General features: G+C 42.8%; 1 protein-coding gene across 1 annotated transcript in view; it reads left to right on the top strand.

Annotated features, from left to right (window-relative positions):
- Positions 1-5,957, top strand: part of LOC142499952 (vomeronasal type-2 receptor 1-like) — a 42,919-nt gene extending 36,962 nt beyond the window's left edge. Inside the window, exons 7-9 of the mRNA XM_075610010.1 lie at positions 1,424-1,672; positions 3,485-3,555; positions 5,854-5,957. Of these exons, the coding sequence (XP_075466125.1) occupies positions 1,424-1,672; positions 3,485-3,555; positions 5,854-5,957 (424 nt within the window). The remainder of the gene's footprint in view (positions 1-1,423; positions 1,673-3,484; positions 3,556-5,853) is intronic.
- Positions 5,958-20,025: the final 14,068 nt, after the last annotated feature.

The raw sequence follows: 20,025 nt of genomic DNA, 5'->3' as shown, positions 1-20,025 counted from the left end.
CGGAGACCCCCTGATTATCTACCCTAGTAATACAATTTATATTAAAACAGCTTCATTACCTTAGCGGCTAGCCACTAAGGCAATGAAGGGGTTCGACTTCAATAGCCTGTTTATTGGGGGCAGAGGGGGTGGTTGAAGAGGGTAGTATTCCCAGGGTGGATGGTTAGGCCTGACTGGAAGGTTGCGGCCGGAGTTAAGGGGGGAGCGTAACTCACTTTGAAATACAATGGGTGTCATGGGTGTCTTAAAATTAATTGATTAAACGAATGTAAATCTTGATCAAATATTAAAAATATGCATTTAATCTGTACTGTACAGTAAAGAAAACATACTGTAAATACTTACTCGGTAGTGACTGTTGGTGTCCGATTGACACTTTTGGCCTTACCATGGGCATGATAGCTAACAGTGGTTGCTGGTACAACGAGGCCCGAAGTATTTAACCAGCGTTGTATCTGTGAAATTTGTTGTCCTCTCTTGTACATATGCTGTATTCTCATGCTGAGATCCTTTGAAATCTTTTTAATCGGCATCGCTGTGTTTAGAAAGAAATAGAAGCACAAGAATGTATATTCGATGTGTAGTCGATGTGTATTCAATGTGCAGTGAATTAATCAAAATGGATAGTGTATTTAAAGTTTAATGTGTCTCAACCTCACTCGACAGGTTTAGTACACAGTACGCCCACTTTTAACACCTGCACCTCGTGGCCATGCACGTGAAAAATTTCAAATAGGGACACAGTGTATAAAAGGTGACACAAATTGCATAGTCTACCACACGCTGATCTCTATCTGAACTTGCTCTTGTCCAGATACTGCATTGTGCATTATGCCATCTGCTTCCATGGATCACTCCCGATTCTACAGACGCAGGAAGCAGCTTGCTTCTGCCGTGCCGACCACGTAAAAGCGAAAGGCTTTTCCAAGGCAAAGCAAAAGCGAAAGGCAAAGGAGAATAAAGAAAACGTTCCGACCACACCAAAGGCTAAGAAGCCTGGGACATATTATGTCAAGAAGAAATTCGCTGGCGTACAAAGAAAGAAAAACATTTGGAATCCACCAGCACCCATCCACGACGCTGCTCTCCAGGGAAACCTCAGGTCACCTGCTCCTGCACCCATCCACAATGCTGCGCTACCGGGAACCCCCAGGTCACTTGCTCCTGCACCCATCCACGACGCTTCTCTCCTGAGAACCCCCAGGTTGCCTGCTCCAGCACCCATCCCCTACGATGCTCTGCTGTTGGGAACCCCTATCTCATCCACTCCAGCACCCATCTGCACAGATGTCGACAGCACTCCTCGCACCAGATCCAGCTTGATCGCCCGCATGCTGAATGGTTTAAGTTGTGTTCATATCCCTGACAACTCTATGGTGCAAAAGATTGATCTTCTTTTGGAGACCATGTTAAATATGGATAGATGTTTGGAGAAGGTGGAGAAGAAAATGGAGAACATGGAGAGTAACATAGCGGGGATAAATTCTTTGCTTGGAGTTCCTGCCCCTGTATGTCGGACGCAGGAGCAGGATGGTGGCATAGATGTGACCTTCACGATTCCATCACCAAGCGCACCCCCTCCATCTGCAGAATACGTGTACTTGTATGCCATTGATGAGGCTAGGATGACAACCCCGGTAAGACCACGACAGGAGATGACAACACCGACAAGGCGACTACGACAGGAGGAAAGCATCCTCCCAGACCACCTACCATCGCCCGCTGCCAGAAGCACACCCGCTCCCAGAAGCACACATGCATGCATTGAAACGGTGCCAGACATCATCTTGCGCGACCTGCCCCAGCAAGTCAGGGAGAAATACAAGATCAGAAGTGCTGGTCTAGCCCAGAAATATGCCCTGTCCATCCTTAAACACCACGTCAGTTACGAGGTGTACAGCGGGTGCACCCACAACGTTTATTACGGAGGTAATAGAATAAAAAAGGCTCTGACAGAAAATTTAAGGAGTACAATTTTGGCGGAAGTGCAGCGGTATTTTATTGTTACCGATCATTTAATGAGAACCATGAGAGACACCATCAATGGCCTTTTGAGGCATATAAGGGCTCACCCCTGGAAGGACAGACTGTTGGGGATCGACTTTGCTGCTTGATTGTTCTGTTGTACAAAAGTTATAAAATATTGTTTTACTAAAAGATTTGTTGATAAGCGGTTACATTACTGTTGTCTTGTTAGTAAGATGGGTGGTTGGTGGGGAACTGCTACTGTGGAAGTGTGTGCAGAATTAGTTAGTTAAAAAAAATGAATGAATGTGTTTGAGGGAGGATTCGTTCCACAGTAAGAATTGTAATGAATGGCTCAGAGGGGGATGTGCGGTGTCTCTTGTTCACAAACACGCATGAGCCTAAATGGGATGCCACGCATATGCGTTTCAACAAGGTTCCAATGAGACATATACGCATGCGCATAAATGTTATAACACTCTCGGGAAGATTAAACTATTAAACTAAGCCACAAAGCCACCCATTACAAATGAATGGTTTGTGGGAGGTGTCGATAAGAAGTAGAAATACTTTAGCCTTGTGTGTGTGGGGGGGGGGGAGGAGGAGAGGGCTGTATGCTGGATTATTAGTTTAAATAAATATTTTCAACAGGTCATCATAATGTTTTGAGCTCCACACACCCAAATAAAAATAACAGTATGCCACCCACCTCATAGAGTACATATTGTACATGACTAGTGTAGAATTAAAAAGCTACAGCAGTGATTGATTTTCAGAATATCAAAAATTGTTATGCAAGCCCATGTCGAGAAACGAAAAAAGGGATTTTTTTCAGACTTGAACTTCTAATTGAATGAGAAGTCATACACGCATGCGCATTAAATCAAAACAGTATTAAAACAATACATACAGTATATAATATTGTACATATACTGTAGAATAAATACATACTGTATAGAATAAAAGATTATAACTTTTTATTTTGGAGGTTTCTTATAAGAGTTAATTAAATGTGCAAATGGATCTTTCCCTGTCTGTGGATGTTGGTCTTCGTCTGCTGGACAGCTTTGTGGCGACAAACTCCTCCAAATCCGCCGCCGTTCTGTCGTTTCCAATGATGTCACTCACTGAGCTCCCACTACTGTGTCCTTGCTGTGCCACAATCCTACGCGTTTCTAGACTCTTAGTAACTGGTCATTTCTACAGACAGGGAAAGATCCATTTGCTAGTGATATTGGGCACACTAAAACTTGAGACCTAGCCACTTGATGTGAGTAGGTTTTCAATTTTTACCCACGGTGGAGGAGGATATGAAGAAAGTGACTAAGGTCATTACTCATTTCATTGCTATATTGTGAGCATGTCATACAGTATGTGCTTACCAATGTATTTTATATTTTATTTTATTGTCATACCTTTCATTAAATTGTTATCCTTTGCCATATTTACCTAACTTATTATTCTTTTATAGGGTAATGCACTATTGCAGTGTATATGTTTTTTGTCTCCTTTCTCTGAGGTTTACATCTTTGCAAGATCCAAATGTAGTTCATCTTGACCTCATCATATCTGATCCTCAGCGCCAGAGAGGTTTGTTGTTGTTTGCATACCTGTATATAAACTGGACTTAAGACACCCAGTGAGACTTTTTAGGCTGCATTGGACATTATCACAGGACTACCACATGGGACTTTAAGTTACTTAAGTTATTCTGCTTATTGTGTTTGATTTAGATTTGATTTTCATGCACATTAATGAATTAATTTATTAATTAGAGTTTTTTATTAGTAGATACTAGCGCTTTTAGTGCACAAATTATTATTTTTTTTTTTTTTTAAACACCTGCAAGTCGACACATTACTGAAGCACATGTACAGTAGTGTACACAATAGAATTCATTACAATTCATGAATATCTGCCACCTGGTGGATACGCGAAGAATTACCCCCAATTAAATCCGAACCATTATAGTTAAACAGATCAACCGTGCATCAACCGCGGGTGCCGAGCGGCGCGAATGCGGCATGAACACAGGGGATGCACAATTTATTGTGCGTCCAATACAGGAGATGCAACTACAACGCCCCCGAGAAGTTTTAGAAAAAAGGCTGGCACAGCAGTATGTGCATAAATGCAGTAGATATATTCTTAAATATTGGAGTACTTTGCCTATGGATACATTAGGATGTGTTTGATCCGCTCATTCTGTGTTAGTCACTTAGATAAATATGCAGAAATGCGTAAGATTTTAAACTAATATGTAACATCGTTACGGCTAATTAATGTATTTATATATTTATAAAATATTTTACCAGGAAGTAATACATTGAGAGTTACCTCTCGTTTTCAAGTATGTCCTGGGCACAGAGTTAAAACAAATAATACATGTTTACAAATACAGTTACATAAATGAGCAGGGTATACATTATATACAAGACATTGCGTGCACAGTAAAGATAATATATATTATGGGCGTATGAAACAGTTACAGACCAGATTAAAATGTTTGACAGCCTTAGATTTGAAAGAACAGAGAGTCTCTGGTAGGTTGTTCCCGGAAGTAACAACTGAGTTATGCTGAGTAAGTCAGCCCCAGCGCGCGGGACTGATCTGCGAGTTCCAGCACATACCTCCTGCGCCTACCAATTCGTTTGGACATAATACCTGTGCACTGGCCGCTACTAGACTTATATATTCTCATATGTAAGTTTTTACTTGTTATTATACTTATTGTGTATTACATATTTCTTAACCCTTGGTGCGCTTCTGTGTTTATTTTCTATCATCATCTGACGTCGGAGTCTTCCTACGAAAGCCATCGGTGGAAGAGGGGTGCCTTCACATCAGAGCAGCAGCAAGAGGGGAGAGTTGATCTACTTCAAGATCTCCTTTAGGAAGCATGAGCGCGGTTTGACATTTTTCCATGACTTTGGATAGGATTGGGAGAAGGGAGACTGGCCTGTAGTTTGAGACAGTATTTTTGTCCCCACTTTTGAAGATTGGGACAACTCTGGCAGCTTTCCAGGTCTTAGGGATATGGCCTACAGACAGGATAGAGTTGACAATGGAAGCAATTGGTTTGGCAATTGCTGGGGCACAAAGTCTTAGAAACCTAGATTATAGCAAGTCAGGTCCACATTGGCAGCTTAGTTTTAATTTGAGAAGCGCTTGTGTAATCTCCTCTTTGGATACTGGGCCAAATTGAAAATTGTAGTCAGTGTTGGGATGGGGTGAGGCTATAGTTGTACTCCCAGGATGAGATTCAGCAGCATTGTGTAGATAACTTTGTTGCAGTGATAGTATGTGTGACACAATGCATTTGAGTCCAGGCAGTTTGTGCATTTTAACTTGTTTAAAATTCATCTTTTTGTTAGATAACGTATTCATGCGTAACAAAGCACACAGAATTACAATATTAATTTTGAAGATGTGCCAAAATAAATTAATACTAAAAATGTCACGTGTAATAGACCAGCGGTGTGCAAACTGGGGGGCGCGAGACTGTCGGCGGGGGGGCGCAGGGTCTACAGAGGCCCCTCGCGCTTCCCGAAGGCACTTAAATTAAGTGCCGGGGGAGCTGCAGGGCCTCTGTAAACCTTTACTTTACTAGGCTCCGGCGGCTTTCTTCCTGCGTCGCCATGGCAATGCGGCGTCAAAATGACGCAGCGAGTTCATGTGACGTCACCACGCCGGAGCGCAGGTAAGTGGGAGTTAGGGGGGCGCGGGAGTGAGGGGACAGTCGGCAGGGGGGCGCAGGGAAAAAAGTTTGCGCCCCCCTGTAATAGACAACTGTAACAATACAAAAACACGTGTGTTTATATGCCGAAGATTTTTTTTTTTTACATTTGTACATTTATAATTAACATTACATATCTCCTTCTTTCACAGATGTTGACATCTCCATTCTACAGACAGAAGATCATGTGAATGGAAGTATCCAAACACAGATCAACTTACAACTTTTACTTCCTGCGTACATGATGAAAACATGAATTTGACCGTTTTATACTCAACGTTGTCACTCATGCTATAAGACAAAGTAGAACCAATGCTGTATGGTGCTCTAAAAAAAAAGTAGTAATTTATTATCACTGTATGAGGCAAAGTAAACTGTCCATGTTAACTTAGCTTTTTTTGGTAAGAAAAACATATATTCTCTAATGTGTATTTTATAAAATGTATATACAAACGATTAACGTAATTTCTAAATAATTAGAATAGATACGAATTATTTTATGAACATGACAATAAACTTTTGAATTATAAACATTGTGTCTGTGCACCATTTTACGGATAGCTCATGTTCATTCCCCTTTACACCAGTCAAATCCTTTAAATACTCTAATATATTTTCTTACATTGTGTGAAGGACTACACAATGTGTTATGGTCTAAATGTCAAGTACTGTATTCATGAAACTTAAACAGGAGTAATTGTATGAATCATTCACATGAAATGCCCATTGCAGTGTGTCAAGTTGCCATCAAAGTAATCTCACTATTGTAAAGTCATACAATACAATACTATTGTTAGGGACACATACCATGTTTCTGATACAAGATAACCCCATGTAAGCAGCTCAGACTCCTGCAGGCATATTAAAATAATGTATCTTGTAAATGTTCATTAATTGACAATTATACATTTAAGTAAGGAATGTGAACAATAACAATTAACTAAATATTTGCGATCACAAATCCTCAACCATTAAAAAAATATTTCCATTAGTAATTATTACATGAAAAGGTGATAAACATTACATATATTTAAATGTACAGTACTTGGTACAGTAAGTCTAAATATAACATTCTCTGCATATTCATCAGTACAGCAATATCTCTAATCTTCTTGAACAACATTCTGCATTGTATGATGCACACATTTGAAGGGGGAAACATGATTTAGAGAAGGACAAATGTGTTAAACACTCACATAACATTCTCACGTGAACTTGTTTTAATTCATTCGAAAATGTGCATTCCAATTTAGAGAGCAGGATCCTATGATTAGATAAACACAATGAAATGTGACACACATCATGAGATGAGTATAGATTATCTTATATGTAAATGAAAATCTTACATGTAAAATAATTTTCGATAACAGTCTGCCGGGTCTCCACCCCACTGGCTGTATGCTCCCTAACCCTTGCAGTAGGCACGGGAGGATCCTCCTCTAGATTCTCTCGAATGTTGCCTTCAAGATTGTGACGTAGTGCAATGTTGTGCAGAATGCAACAAGAAATCACAATGTCAGCAACCTTATATGGCAAATACTGTAGGGCCCCACCAGATCTGTCAAGACATCTGAATCGACTTTTTAACAGTCCAAATGTCCTCACAATCACTGAGCATGTGGAGACGTGGGCCGCATTATAACGTTCCTCTGCAGGGGTTTGAGTATTAACCAGTGGTGTCAGGAGCCAGGGCTAGCTTCCATATCCCGAATCCCCTATAAGACAGTTAAAACACAAATGTGGATATAATAAGTAATAAATATTCCAAACATTGCCTATTGACTTGTTATAGTACCTGAAAGTGATTGAAGAATGTTCCACACGTATTTAATGTCAATATTAATAATTTTTTAGCAAACAGGAAAAAGAAATTCCAAAATCCAAAGCTCAGCTGTAGAGAGTCAGTGTCCAAATTGTATATTGTACTCATGGATGATATAACAGACTTGTTATACTGGATTGAATAACACCCCTCTCTAAAAAATCTGTCTCCAAATATGCTCCAATATGTGGGGGACCTGTGTACTAAAGGTGAGGCTCAGTAAATAATATCTGGCCCCCTTGCACAGTAAATTGCCGTCCCCCTGGAGAAAGACAGAAAATAAAGAGGTATAATTCCAAAACACAATGAGTGGAATGGATAACTCACAGTTGGGAGCTGGTGTAGCCCAGTACAGCGTGCATCACGTGTGTAGATAACAGCAGCAGAAGTTCCATGAAGGAGGCACCGGAGCACAGCAATGAAAAGGAGGGGGCTACACACCGAATAAAATTTGACAAAGGACGATGGCCCAAAACGCGTAAGAGAGTCCTTTTACTCATCCCCTACCATGGTTTAACCATTCCTCAGCGCCACAGGAGGTGTCTTTCCCCTACATTACCAAATCTGGGTAGGAGATTCCAGATTCACTTCTTTGGGCAGCTCCAGGACTACCTTGGACTCTATATCACAGGTTTTTTGTAATTCATTGTAATTCATTGTTTGCATAAGCGCTATTGTTCACCTTTATTTTCACTAACTCATCCACTACCATGATGTCAATCATGGAATAAAGGATTTTTAATTTTATTCGGTGTGTAGCCCCCTCCTTTTCATTGCTGTGCTCCGGTGCCTCCTTCATGGAACTTCTGCTGCTGTTAATAATTTTTTAGCTTTGACATACTGTAGTGTCACGAGGACATCTCTTGAACATTCTAAACATGACAAACCTGATGGTTATAGTATGAATGCTGCAATATGTAAGCAATGACTGTTTTTGCCACTAATTCACTATTCTTGGGTGATTAATAATTTATGAAAATTTCAAGCTGCCTAACATGGATTATATTTTTGGTATTTATAAAAAAAACCTATCTGAAAAGATTCTTTGTTACATTATACATTATCAAAACAGAATGAAACATTAACCTTTACATGAACTTTAGATACAAGTGCTGTTTGTATTACATTGACTGACCCAATAGACAACCTTCCGCAAATTCCCCCGCTTCACATGCATGGAAGACTAAAGAGTTCTGCAGGATATGGGAATCGTGGCAGGCACCTGGGAAAAGGGCTACCACACTCAGAATTTTCATGTTTGCGTCACATACAACTTGCACATTCAGCGAGTGGTAATGTTTCCTGTTACAGAAACGCCTCTCAATTGCACATAGCGGGGTAAACACAACATGTGTGCAATCTATAGTACCCATTACATTGGGTAGCCCTGCTACATTATAAAATGGAGTCTTCTGTGCCTGTCACTCTGTCTGCTCACTAGGAAAATGTCTATAATTCCTAGCGCATCTAGTCAGTGCACATATAAATTGGCTAAGGACATGCGAGAATGTTGTCTGTGAGACCCCGCCTACTGTGCCCACAGTTCTCTGAAAAGACGCAGAAGCAAGAAAATGTAATGAGCTCAGCAATTTAGCAAGGCCAGGCACTGCATGACTGCTGTCTGTTGTTGGCTCTAAATCTTCTCTAAACTCTCCATAGAGTTCCAAGATAGCCGCTGAGCTCAAGCGATAGCGGCTGATCCCCTCAGCCTCACTTAACCCCTCTAGGGAGCATCTTGTTTTGAAGTTACGTGGTGCCAATGTACGCCTTACTTGTAATTGCCTCTCTTGCCTCTCCCTCCTCTCCCTCCATTGCAAAAGAATCTCTCTCCTCCTCCTCCTCAATATGAACTCAATCACTGCATACTGTAATTGCCCATGACCTCCATTTCACCCTCCAAGGTAAGTGTTTCCATGTATCCTTTAAATAGGCAGTCAAATCAACCACATAACTGTTAATGAAAACACATGTGTTGTATAGTATCTATAACATGTGTATTGTATTAATCAAAGCAGTCATTATAGTTTGAATGAGATGTGTTGCACACATAATATAAAATGTTGTAATCATAAAAAAACACCTTTCATTAATACACAGTGAAAGCGATGATTTGAGCCAATATGACTAATTGTTGTTAAAAATCACACAATCATGACATTTGGATGCAACATGTTCAGTCATGAAGGTGTTAAATCACAAGAATATTTTTTTTTGTTTCTAGAGAGGTGTGGCAGAAGCCTTGATTATTGTCAGGTTGTTTTATGATCACAGGACCACTGCAATTTATATTAACCCCCTCCTAACGTTTGTGGTTAGACTAGAAGTTATGAAGATGGATGTCATTCAATTGTACTTAATTGTGATTCAATAATGGGTTCTCCTTCAATTAAATTAATGTGAATGATCTCCATGTACCCCGGGAGACACAGAAATATTCTTAGCAACACACTGAGACCACCAGACAACCGTGAGGGCCACAAGAGGCCCCCCAGAAACCCATGGAGACCCCCCATTGTGTGTATTGTTTTTATTGTGGGTAGCGGGAGAGGGTGGGTTAACCCCTTAACTACTATAGGGGTTACTAACCGCTAGGATGATTAAGGGGGTAGGGGACATTAGATTGTATTTTTTTATTCTTCTGTATTGTTTGTAGCAACAGAGGGCATGGACGGGATGAAGATGAGGACGGCCTTCACCGTGGCAGCCTGGCAGGGGTGTGTGCAAGATTTCTTTACTTTATTTATGCTGATTACTGTTGTCTTTAAAATTGTCAAATGCACTATTATATATCTGTATAATAGTAATTTTGCCCATTATTGTACTGTATGTCTTAGGGGGGAGGGGGGTGTATTTATTTAAAAGTATTTCTTTGGGGGGGTTACCATTCTTACCGCAGGCCCGTGGGGACCCCCAGTCACCCGCGGGGACACCCAGACTCCTGCGGGGATCTCCCGAACACCCGCGGGGATCACCTGGGGACCCCCGTTTAGTCAGCCGGGGACACACGCCGGCCGACACACACTGGCCTGTTGTATGGATGGTGTGCCTGCAAAAAGCACGATTGACTTAGCGCTGTTTAGAGAATCCCACGGACTGGCAGAAATCGGCGCGTTTGCCTTTTTTGCCTGATTGTGTGGGTTTTGCGTGTAGGCCAGAATAAAATGCCTTTTAAGGCCGATAAAGCGCTGTTATCACTGCTTAGTGAATTGCGCAGCAGCCTGTATCGGTCTTAAAAGGCACTTTGCGCTCTTAAAACGACTTACTGGAGCTTAGTGCATAGCCCCCATTATATTGCGCTGATTTAGCAGACCTTAATGAATGCCTGGATGTGCTGGAGTGCTGTGATGCGGTCTACAGTGCAAGGTCCTTTCTCCGTCTCTCAGCATCCGCGATAGCGGTTCGCATGTGGCTGTCACGTGTCAGGTCAATATTACTCTGTAAGTCTCATTCTTGCAGGCTTTACCTGGTATTAGTTCTGATCAAGTAGGTATATATCTCTGACAGCACTCGGTAGCACGAGTGGTTGCACCTTTATTGAGTTATTGCCTGCTCGAGCTGCTTTTTATAATTGCCAATGCTAGCAACATTACACATTTCAAGTCCAGTTTGTTCCCAGGCCTTTTTTAACTTGGTGTGGTGCGCGTCAATGTCAGCTTCATATTTCTCGTGGGCCTTTTTTGTAAGTGTTACTGTCCGCTTAGGCCTGGCGCCTACTTGCGTCTGTTGCAGTTGTGTAGCGGTCTCAGCGTCTGAGTTGTCACTCTCCTGTGTGGTGTCTGGTGAGGGTCTGAGTTCTTCCATGCTGCAGGTGTATGTAGGCCTTTAGCCAGTGCGTGTGGCGTGCGGTCTGTTACCTGCGTCAGCGATGGACTACTGTCTTAGATGGTACCAGTCGGTGTCCTGCAGCAGTCAGCGTAGTGACAGATGTACTTACAGGTGTCCGTGGCTCTGACCTGTGTCAGACCTGACCTTGGCAGCCCTAGCTGTAGGGATTTGCACAGGGGTGGGTATGATGGCTGTACTTCTCACTGTGAAGCCGTGTAGAGGGTGCACTCAGGCAGGATAAGAGAGTGATAGTGCTGTGTATAATGCACTGGTCTGTGTGGCAGTGCTGCAACTTCTGTGTAGCTGTTTAAAAGCTGCTGCTTTGTGCAGCTGTTTCAAAGCTGCTGCTCTGTTTAGCTGTATAAAGCTGTTTGCTTTGTGTAGCTGTTTGGAGATGTTGCTCTGTTAGCTGTATAAAGCTGTTTGCTTTGTGTAGCTGTTTGGAGCTGCAGTATAGTATCTGATCTTCCAGAAAGGCTGTAGGATGTAGCTTGCTTCCTAGCAGTATGGCTGTAGAAGCTGAAGCCTTCTATGCTAATCCCAAAGCACAAGTGTCACGGTTGTGCTCGCCACAAACCAGGACCGGACCGCGGGGCTGAGGTGAGGTTACATAATCACCGACCTGAGACCATGTAGTCGGATCCGGATTGCGCAGTTCGTAGTCGTACATAGCAGGGTCGGGACTGGAGAGGGCAGCATAGTCAGTGGACGAGCCAGGGTCAGGATAGGAGACATCAGGGTAAACATTATCCAAGCGGAGTTTTGGCAACAGGAAGTCAAGTAGGTCCTGCTTCAGTGTAATAGCTACAGGGCGGGAGTGGGTTCTGCGCGAGTGGCGACCATGGCTCATGGTACTGGTCTTAGCAAGGAGAAGGCTGACCGGAGTGGGCACACCGCCAGGCAGCACTGGTAAACCAGCGCTTCAGCACAGAAGTCCAAAGCTGGCCGCTGCGAAGGGAGAGAGCAGCAGGACATGGGATCCAAACAATAACCTCTGCTAGGGGAAAATGCAGCAGGTTGCAGAATCCAGGCAGGCAGAACTCAGGCCTCTGCGTAGAGAGAAGCAGCAAGCCTTCTGGAAACAGGAACACAGGCCTCTGCGTAGAGAGCAACAGCAAGCCTTCGTAAACAGGAACACAGGCCTCTGTGTAGTGAGCAACAGCAGGCCACCGGAGCCAGGACTAGAGACGAGAACTGGAAAATAGAGCGTAGCAAAATCATTAGTAACACACAAGACAAGCCAGAGGGCTTGTGGCAGAACACATGTATTTATGCTCGGCACTGAATCAGAGATAGAGCCTCGTATATAAATGGCAGTGAGCCAATCACAGGAGGAAGGTGTGTTAGAATTCCTCCAATGAGCACCATCTAGGGCAGCAGAGATAGCTAGCACAGGTGCTTATAGATTGGCATAGGGAGTAATTAGAAACTGCACAGTTCTGCAAGGCTATAACCAAAAGCAGAAACAGATTCCTTACAACAAGGTATCCTTTTTCCTATTCTGGACCTAGGCTCACGTGTAGTATGTGATTAAGTCCATGTAGCCTAACTCATCCCCTTTTTAAATCACACAGAGTCCTTCAATTTTCTTCAACTTTATTGAGGGAGTTAACAGAAGTATAAAAGTACTTGTATGTGGATTGTAATTGCAGATGTCTCTTGTGAGGAGAATTGCCTTATTTATGAGAGGAAGGTGTCCTGCTATGTGGAAGTGCTTCTCTGAGGGGAAGGCAAAAAGGATTCCCTTTTCTGAGGGAGCAGTTGAAGAAGTGTCTACTCACTTTGGCTACTTGTAGATAAGAGAGAGCACACTTTCCTGTCAGACAGGAACAGGCTAAGGGGCATAACATTCTGCAAATAAAGAAGGGGGAGGACTATACCAATCTCAAATGTCAGCATTGGCAGGTTGCCATGACAACTGGCTAATGGCTTGTGTAAAGGGGATTATTCTTTGTAAATATAATGTTGCAATATACACAGCTCTGGCTGCTTGTAAAGTCCGGGGGAACACTTCTCCCTAAGGGGGTTCCTCCCGCGACCTCACTTACCTCCGCTCCGGCTTTCCCCCCTCGCCGCCTACTGACAAAAGCATATGCTTTATTTAACCCCTTTGGGGATTTCTCACATTTTTCACCAGTCCATGGGACTATAATTACATATATTCAGTGTAGGTACCTACAAGTTTGGTTATGCCTTGACGTTGGCTGCAGGCTTATAAGGCCTCGGCCAGGCTCCCTGCTGTCGTGCTGAGGCGTGCTGAGGCTCAGGGAAAGCGGGTGCTTTCCCTGGCCTTGCGGTTGCTTACCGCACGCGCCGTCAGGGGGCGGGCCGGGGGCGGGCTTGGGGCGGGCCGGGGCGGGCACGTCACTGGCTGGGGCGGGCCAGTGACGTCACAGAGCTGGTTCGCCCTCATTGGGTGAACCGCTCACGTCACCGGCCTGTCGCGTCGACAAGCGGTGGAATTTTAAATTCCCTTAAGACCTACGCTTCTGCGCGCTTGCGGAAGTGTAGGCCAGCCCCTACTAAAGCCGCTCTAATCGCGGCTGTAGGGGCTCAGTGCTGAGTGGGAGCGAGCGTCAGCGTGCTTCCGCCAGTAAGCGCTAAACATGGCCGAGGCCTAACGCTTTGGACAAAGGGTTTAAGTACAGTAAATAACCCTTATTGATGAGATCACTATGCTGTGTTATCACTAGGGTTGGGCAAACCAGGAGAAATCTGTTTAGCGGATTTTCATCACGGATTTTACCAAAATCTGATTCGCACCCCAGAATCTGAAGGCAGATTGGGCACTAAAACTTCCGTCCGAATACCTCAGCATCTGCTTCCGGATTTTGAGAGTTAGAATTCGAATTCCAGTGAAAATTTTGCCCAGCTTTAGGCTGCGCTTATAATGCAGTGATGTTGACGCGACGGTCGTGTCAAAACAAATGCATTGTTGCCGTCGTCGTGGGCGCTTATAGTGCACGCGACGGTGGAAAAGCGACGGAGCAACTGTGCTACCAAAAATCTGGTAGTCACTGTTATTTGATTTTTTCGACGACGGTCTCCACTTGCGGACAATCAGGAGCTTCTCTGTGCCTCTGCGTTCCCCCTTAATGACTACAAGGCCAGCGACGCCACCTAAATTTGAAATTCAATTTTCACAATGGCGACGGGGGACGTTGCTGGCACTATAAGTGCGGCCTTCGTTATCACATTAGGGACAATAACAGCAGCCGCTTATGTAAAATATTATTAATTGCACTGCTTTTTAAAATGCTTCTGTTATTTTAACGCAATGCATGGTTTTGCGGTGTTGCTAGATTACGTAAATATTCAGCACCTGATGTGGATTTATTACTAAACTGCACTTTTCCTCAACACAGCGGTATGGTTTAAAACAGGAGATAAATTAACCCCTTCCCTGGGTAATGTTTCTATGCCTCTACAATAGAGAAAAGCTTAATCCTTGCAATGTCAATCACAATAAAGAGAACAAGTCACTTATTTATCCTACAGGAATTTCTTCCATTCTAACATATAACAATATCTGCTTCTCTCCAAGACAAATTTGCTTACTCAGCCAGTCAAAACTTTGCAAGACCATCATTTTAGTCTTGTCCCTAAAAGGATGCTCTTAATCATGGGGTTGCTATTGTAAGGTGTTTAATTATAATGATTTCAAGGAATAACAGAGGGCAAACTATTAATCTCTTTAAAAAAAATATAATTATAGCTTTCAAGCATCCTAAACATCCTTCTTTGTTCGAGGAAAGCTCGGTTCATATAAAGGCACTGCAAACCTTCCCCTTCACTAGTGCTTTGAGCTGTGCAGGTATTTCAGCACATACATTAGGACAGAGATTCATAACACAAATTACTTACAATAAACACAGAATCTTACTAAGTAAATGAAAGAATGGACACACATTCCTTAGTGGTTGGATAAACTGAGTCTGATTGTTTATATTAAGGCGTAACCTGTGTATTATTCATGCTCTAATCCATTTAAGGTAATTCTCATGATAAATATGTCTAATTATATGGAGTAAGATCATGGACGAGCTTTCATGAATGATTCTGCTCCTCTTTGCAGGGTAAGTACTGTACCTATTTGCAGTGTTGGCTTATCCAAGGGATAATTGTTTGAAAGTACAGAAATTCTGTTTGAGAAATGTGCATATCAGATTACAATATGTTTAAATTAAAATGGTACTGTATTGAAAAGCAAATGACAAACAAACATATATATAAATATATATATATATATATATATATATATATATATATATATATATATATATATATATATATATATATATATATATTGTAATGTTCACAATACATTAATGTAATAGCCTACTTAAAATATTTTCTATGTTTAGCATACAGAATATTTACTTATTTTTTCCCAATAAGAAAGTTAATTCAATTCAGATACTGTAGTACAATTAAAAGTGGATCAATTACAAAGTATTTAAAATAGGATGAGTTTTCGATGACTTACTGTAAAGGTTGGCCGAGGGCAAGGACAATTATAAGAACTGATTATATTCATCTGTTTTTGTGATATGGTGGGATGAAAAACATAACATATTTGAGGAATGGGAGGTCTCCAGGAGATAAGAAGACTGGGCCAATGGTTCTCATCTTACTTGCATCAAACTGGACAGCAGACCAGTGATAGGGATGCAGAAGAACTATCTGACTCCTAGATTCTAACCAACACACCTATGAAACATTTGGGTAGTCTGTGTGTTGATAACAAACATTGATTGATTGATAAACTTCTTATTCCAGAACATGATGCAACTGCCTGCATGCTCCCTCCCATTTTGCCTTCTGTACTTCTTGCTGCTGCTGTTGTGGTGCTGTGACAGTGTCTGTGGAAAATCATTGGACGGGTGTAAACTTACTAACGCAGACATTGCTGGCTACTCTGCGGCTGGAGACATCACGCTGGGGGGACTCTTTTCTGTTCACTTAGATGTAGAATACCCAGAGATAACATTCAGGAAACAGCCACAGCCTCTTCAATGCCGCAAGTGAGTTGTTTATTTCCCAGATATCTCAGGTGTGCTCACAGCATTATCTCTATGGGTTGTACAAGTGTTTTGTGAGGTATATACATCAATGGGTACTGTACTAAATATGTTTCTGTCTCGCCCAGGCATATAGCCACAAAAGGGTGATAAGCTTCCGCACACATCAGCGCTCAATCGTATGAATGCTAAAGCTTAGCACCCTTTCTGGAGCTGGGCCTCAGTTTCTCTTGCAGAACCCATATTCCAGGCGGTGCATATCTTTGTAAAAACTTTTTCCGTATCTGTGCCCAATAAAACAGCGAGTAGGGGTAATATTGTTGCAAGTTTTCAGATGGTACGGAAGTAAGGAAAGAAATAGGGAGGGAGGGAAAGGAGGAAATTATTTAGAGAAGGAATGAAAGAGCGGGGAAATAGGAGGGAGAGAAAATATTCACCCCGAGGAAGTTAAACCTGACACTGATTAGTGTATCTTTATTCTGCACACTTATTTCAAACCTCACTAGGAAAGCAGAGAATCACATAGTGTAGGCTGCGTAAGACACTTATTACTGAGCAGGGGAATAACAGCTTTAGTGTTAACTGGTTCAGCCCGGAAATGGTACAATGTAAGTTGTGACAACAATGGGTGAGATTGAATGTTACAGCAGAAAGTTAAACTAGTTACTGCTGCGGCACAGTTTATTCGAGCATTTGCCCGTTCTGTGCCGCAGCAGTAGCCTGGCGCGCGCCCGAGAGTGACGGGCGCGCGCCGAAGCAGCGGAAGAGCGCCCTCCGATCGGGGCGCTCTCCCTACCGCTGCCGGGTCCGCCGGGTCCCCCGGAACCCCCTGCCGCTGTCCCGCGATCGCGGGACACCAGGGCTCCCTCGGGGAGCCCCTGGACGCGCGTGCAGGGGGCGCACGCTCCCGAAGACGCGTGACCGCGCGTCTATGACGCGCGGCACGCCGAGGGGCGGCCACTAGCAAGCCGGGAAATCTCCCGGCTTGCGGATCTGGCCGCAGTGTAATAAACTGTGTCGCCAGTGTACATGGTCTATGGCAGTTGTAAGGGTCATAGTAGGAGAAACAAGTAAGCAATGTAATAATAATGACATTCAAATGTTGTGACTGGATAGAAGTCTACAGCTAAGAACAGTGGTAAGCAACATAAAAAAACAAAAGATAGAGGCGCCCTTAATCTAAATAAATAATAAATGTAAATGGATTAACAATAAACGTTAACCCAACAGTGATTTGTGCACAGATACAACTGTGTGACAATGACTGGATGCTGAAATAGTCCCAAAGAGTTCCAAGGATACAGATAACTGGAACCAGCCGTTGCTCAGCACATGAAAATGAATAGATAAAACAACATAGCGTAATACTGTTAGGAGACAATGTACCTTATTTAGATTAAGGGCGCCTCTATCTTTTGTTTTTCATGCTTGTTGTATCACTCACTTTGGGTAGTTAGTGATTTTTTAGTTGGCAGTCCAAACTATTTATATCACCTTATATTGTTTTTAGGGTGTCCATATTGATATTTATCAATCGTATTCTGAATAGCGCTACACAGCTTGCACTTTTTCCTCAGTGGGAAGCAACATGATATAATTCAAGGGTTAAACCCTCAAAAGAGCCACACATTATATGGTGCACAGGCAGAAGGGACATTGCAGCCATTTGTAGCAGCTTCTCCCTGCCCTTGTGAGCTGAATAATTCCGGAACACTGATGAATACTGTCCTGCTGCTCTTCTTACACAGGGAACTAGTGATTAGCACAGGAGAAGAGAAGGGAAGTACTGTATTTATCAGTGCACTGGCATGTTGAGGGAGCAGAGGGAAGCTACGATCCTCACAAGTAAAATCTCCACTGCCTCTTCACTGAGGAAAGAAGGAGAGCAGGCTGCTGGGACGACCAGAGGATGGGGGCCACAGGTGAAGCCCCCAAGAATCACACGGAAACTGACGTATGTCACAGCCATTTTTCTGCAACCAAGTCTCTGCCAGCATTTGGCCTCTGAGGGACCCTACGCTACTGCTGCTCAACTGCTGGACACTCAGCTGTCTGCTGGTTCGGCCAATGATGTATGTTCATTTAAGGAGTTTTACGGTTAGGGTAGGGTTTCAAGTATAGGGTTTTAGGGTAAGGGGTTAATTTTGAAGGGTAGGTGATAGCTTTAGTATTAGGGGTTCAGGGTAAGGGGTAAAGTTAGGGGCTTAGCGTGGTGGTGAAGCGACTGGCAAAGTGATGTCTGGTAGCGAAGCGAGTGGTGGCTACACACCAGTGGAGATTTGATCACAGCAAAACGGCCGCAACTAAATGTCCTAGACCGAGGGCCACATGCTGTTCCCCGGACCACCTGTTGCCCACCACAGGCTTAGAGTGTGAGAGTCGGTGTTCATTGTTAATGGTTGCTGTTCCGTGCTTTACGACGCAGCACATCACATGGACCCCAAGAAGCTCATAGAATTTAAAAAACGTTATAAATATTTCTGTTTGCTTGTTTTAGACACACACACACACACACACACACACACACACACACACACACACACACACACACACACACACACACACACACACACACACACACACACACACACACACACACACACACACACACACACACACACACACACACAGGTCTGGAAATAATTGGACACTGATACAAGTTTTGTTATTTTGGCTGTGTACCAAAACAAATTCAAGTTACAGTTAAATAATGAATATGGGCTTAAAGTGCAGGCTATCAGTTTTAATTTGATGGTATTCATATTCAAATTGGAGGAAGGGTTTAGGAATCACATCTCTTTAATATGTAGCCTCGTCTTTTTCAAGGGACCAAAAGTAATTGGACAATTGACTCAAAAGCTGTTTCATGGACAGGTGTGGGCTATGCCTTCGTTATTTCATCATCAATTAATCAGGTAAAAGATCTGGAGTTGATTCCAGGTGTGGCATTCACATTTGAAAGCTGTTGCTGTGAACCCACAACATGCGGTCAAAGGAGCTCTCAATGCAAGTGAAACAGGGCATCCTTAGGCTGCAAAGAAAAATAAAGAAAATCCAACAGAGATAGCAGGAACATTAGAAGCGGTCAAATCAACAGTTTGGTACATTCTGAGAAAAAAAGAACGCACTTGTGTGCTCTAGAGAAGAAATGTTACCTAACGGCACCACTGAAATAATTTACATGTGCATCAAAAACTTCTTAAACCATCAAATGATGTGACAGATAAATGGTACCACTATTAAAAGTCCTTGATTAGGTGTCCATAATTGATGAATATCAAAGTGCAAAATCACTTGGATCCAATTTTAGATGAGTTGGTGGATATCAGCACATATAAGAGAAAGGGAAACAAAAATACATTGTGTAATACTGTAAAGCAAAAAAACAAAAAAACAAAAACCAAGGGCTAGGGAATGATAGGGAATGGTGAGTTCCCTAATAAAGGTGTCGGCAAGAAGGTGAGATGAACAAAAGATACATTTATTAAAAACATTGATGATTAAAAACAGCTCCTCTCCTCACGGTGGCAAAAATTGAAATCCTACTTACTAGACCTAAGTAGAACATGCGTAGTACAACGTGATATGATCACAGGGGCAGATGCTTCCCGCTGACAGCAACCGTCTCTGGTGTCCCAACGCTGCGTTTCCCAGTC

This window comes from Ascaphus truei, chromosome 7 (assembly GCF_040206685.1).
Source record: "Ascaphus truei isolate aAscTru1 chromosome 7, aAscTru1.hap1, whole genome shotgun sequence".
NCBI lineage: Eukaryota > Metazoa > Chordata > Amphibia > Anura > Ascaphidae > Ascaphus > Ascaphus truei.
The sequence above is the reverse complement of the archived record's forward strand: the minus strand, read 5'-3'. Positions and strand labels throughout refer to the sequence as shown.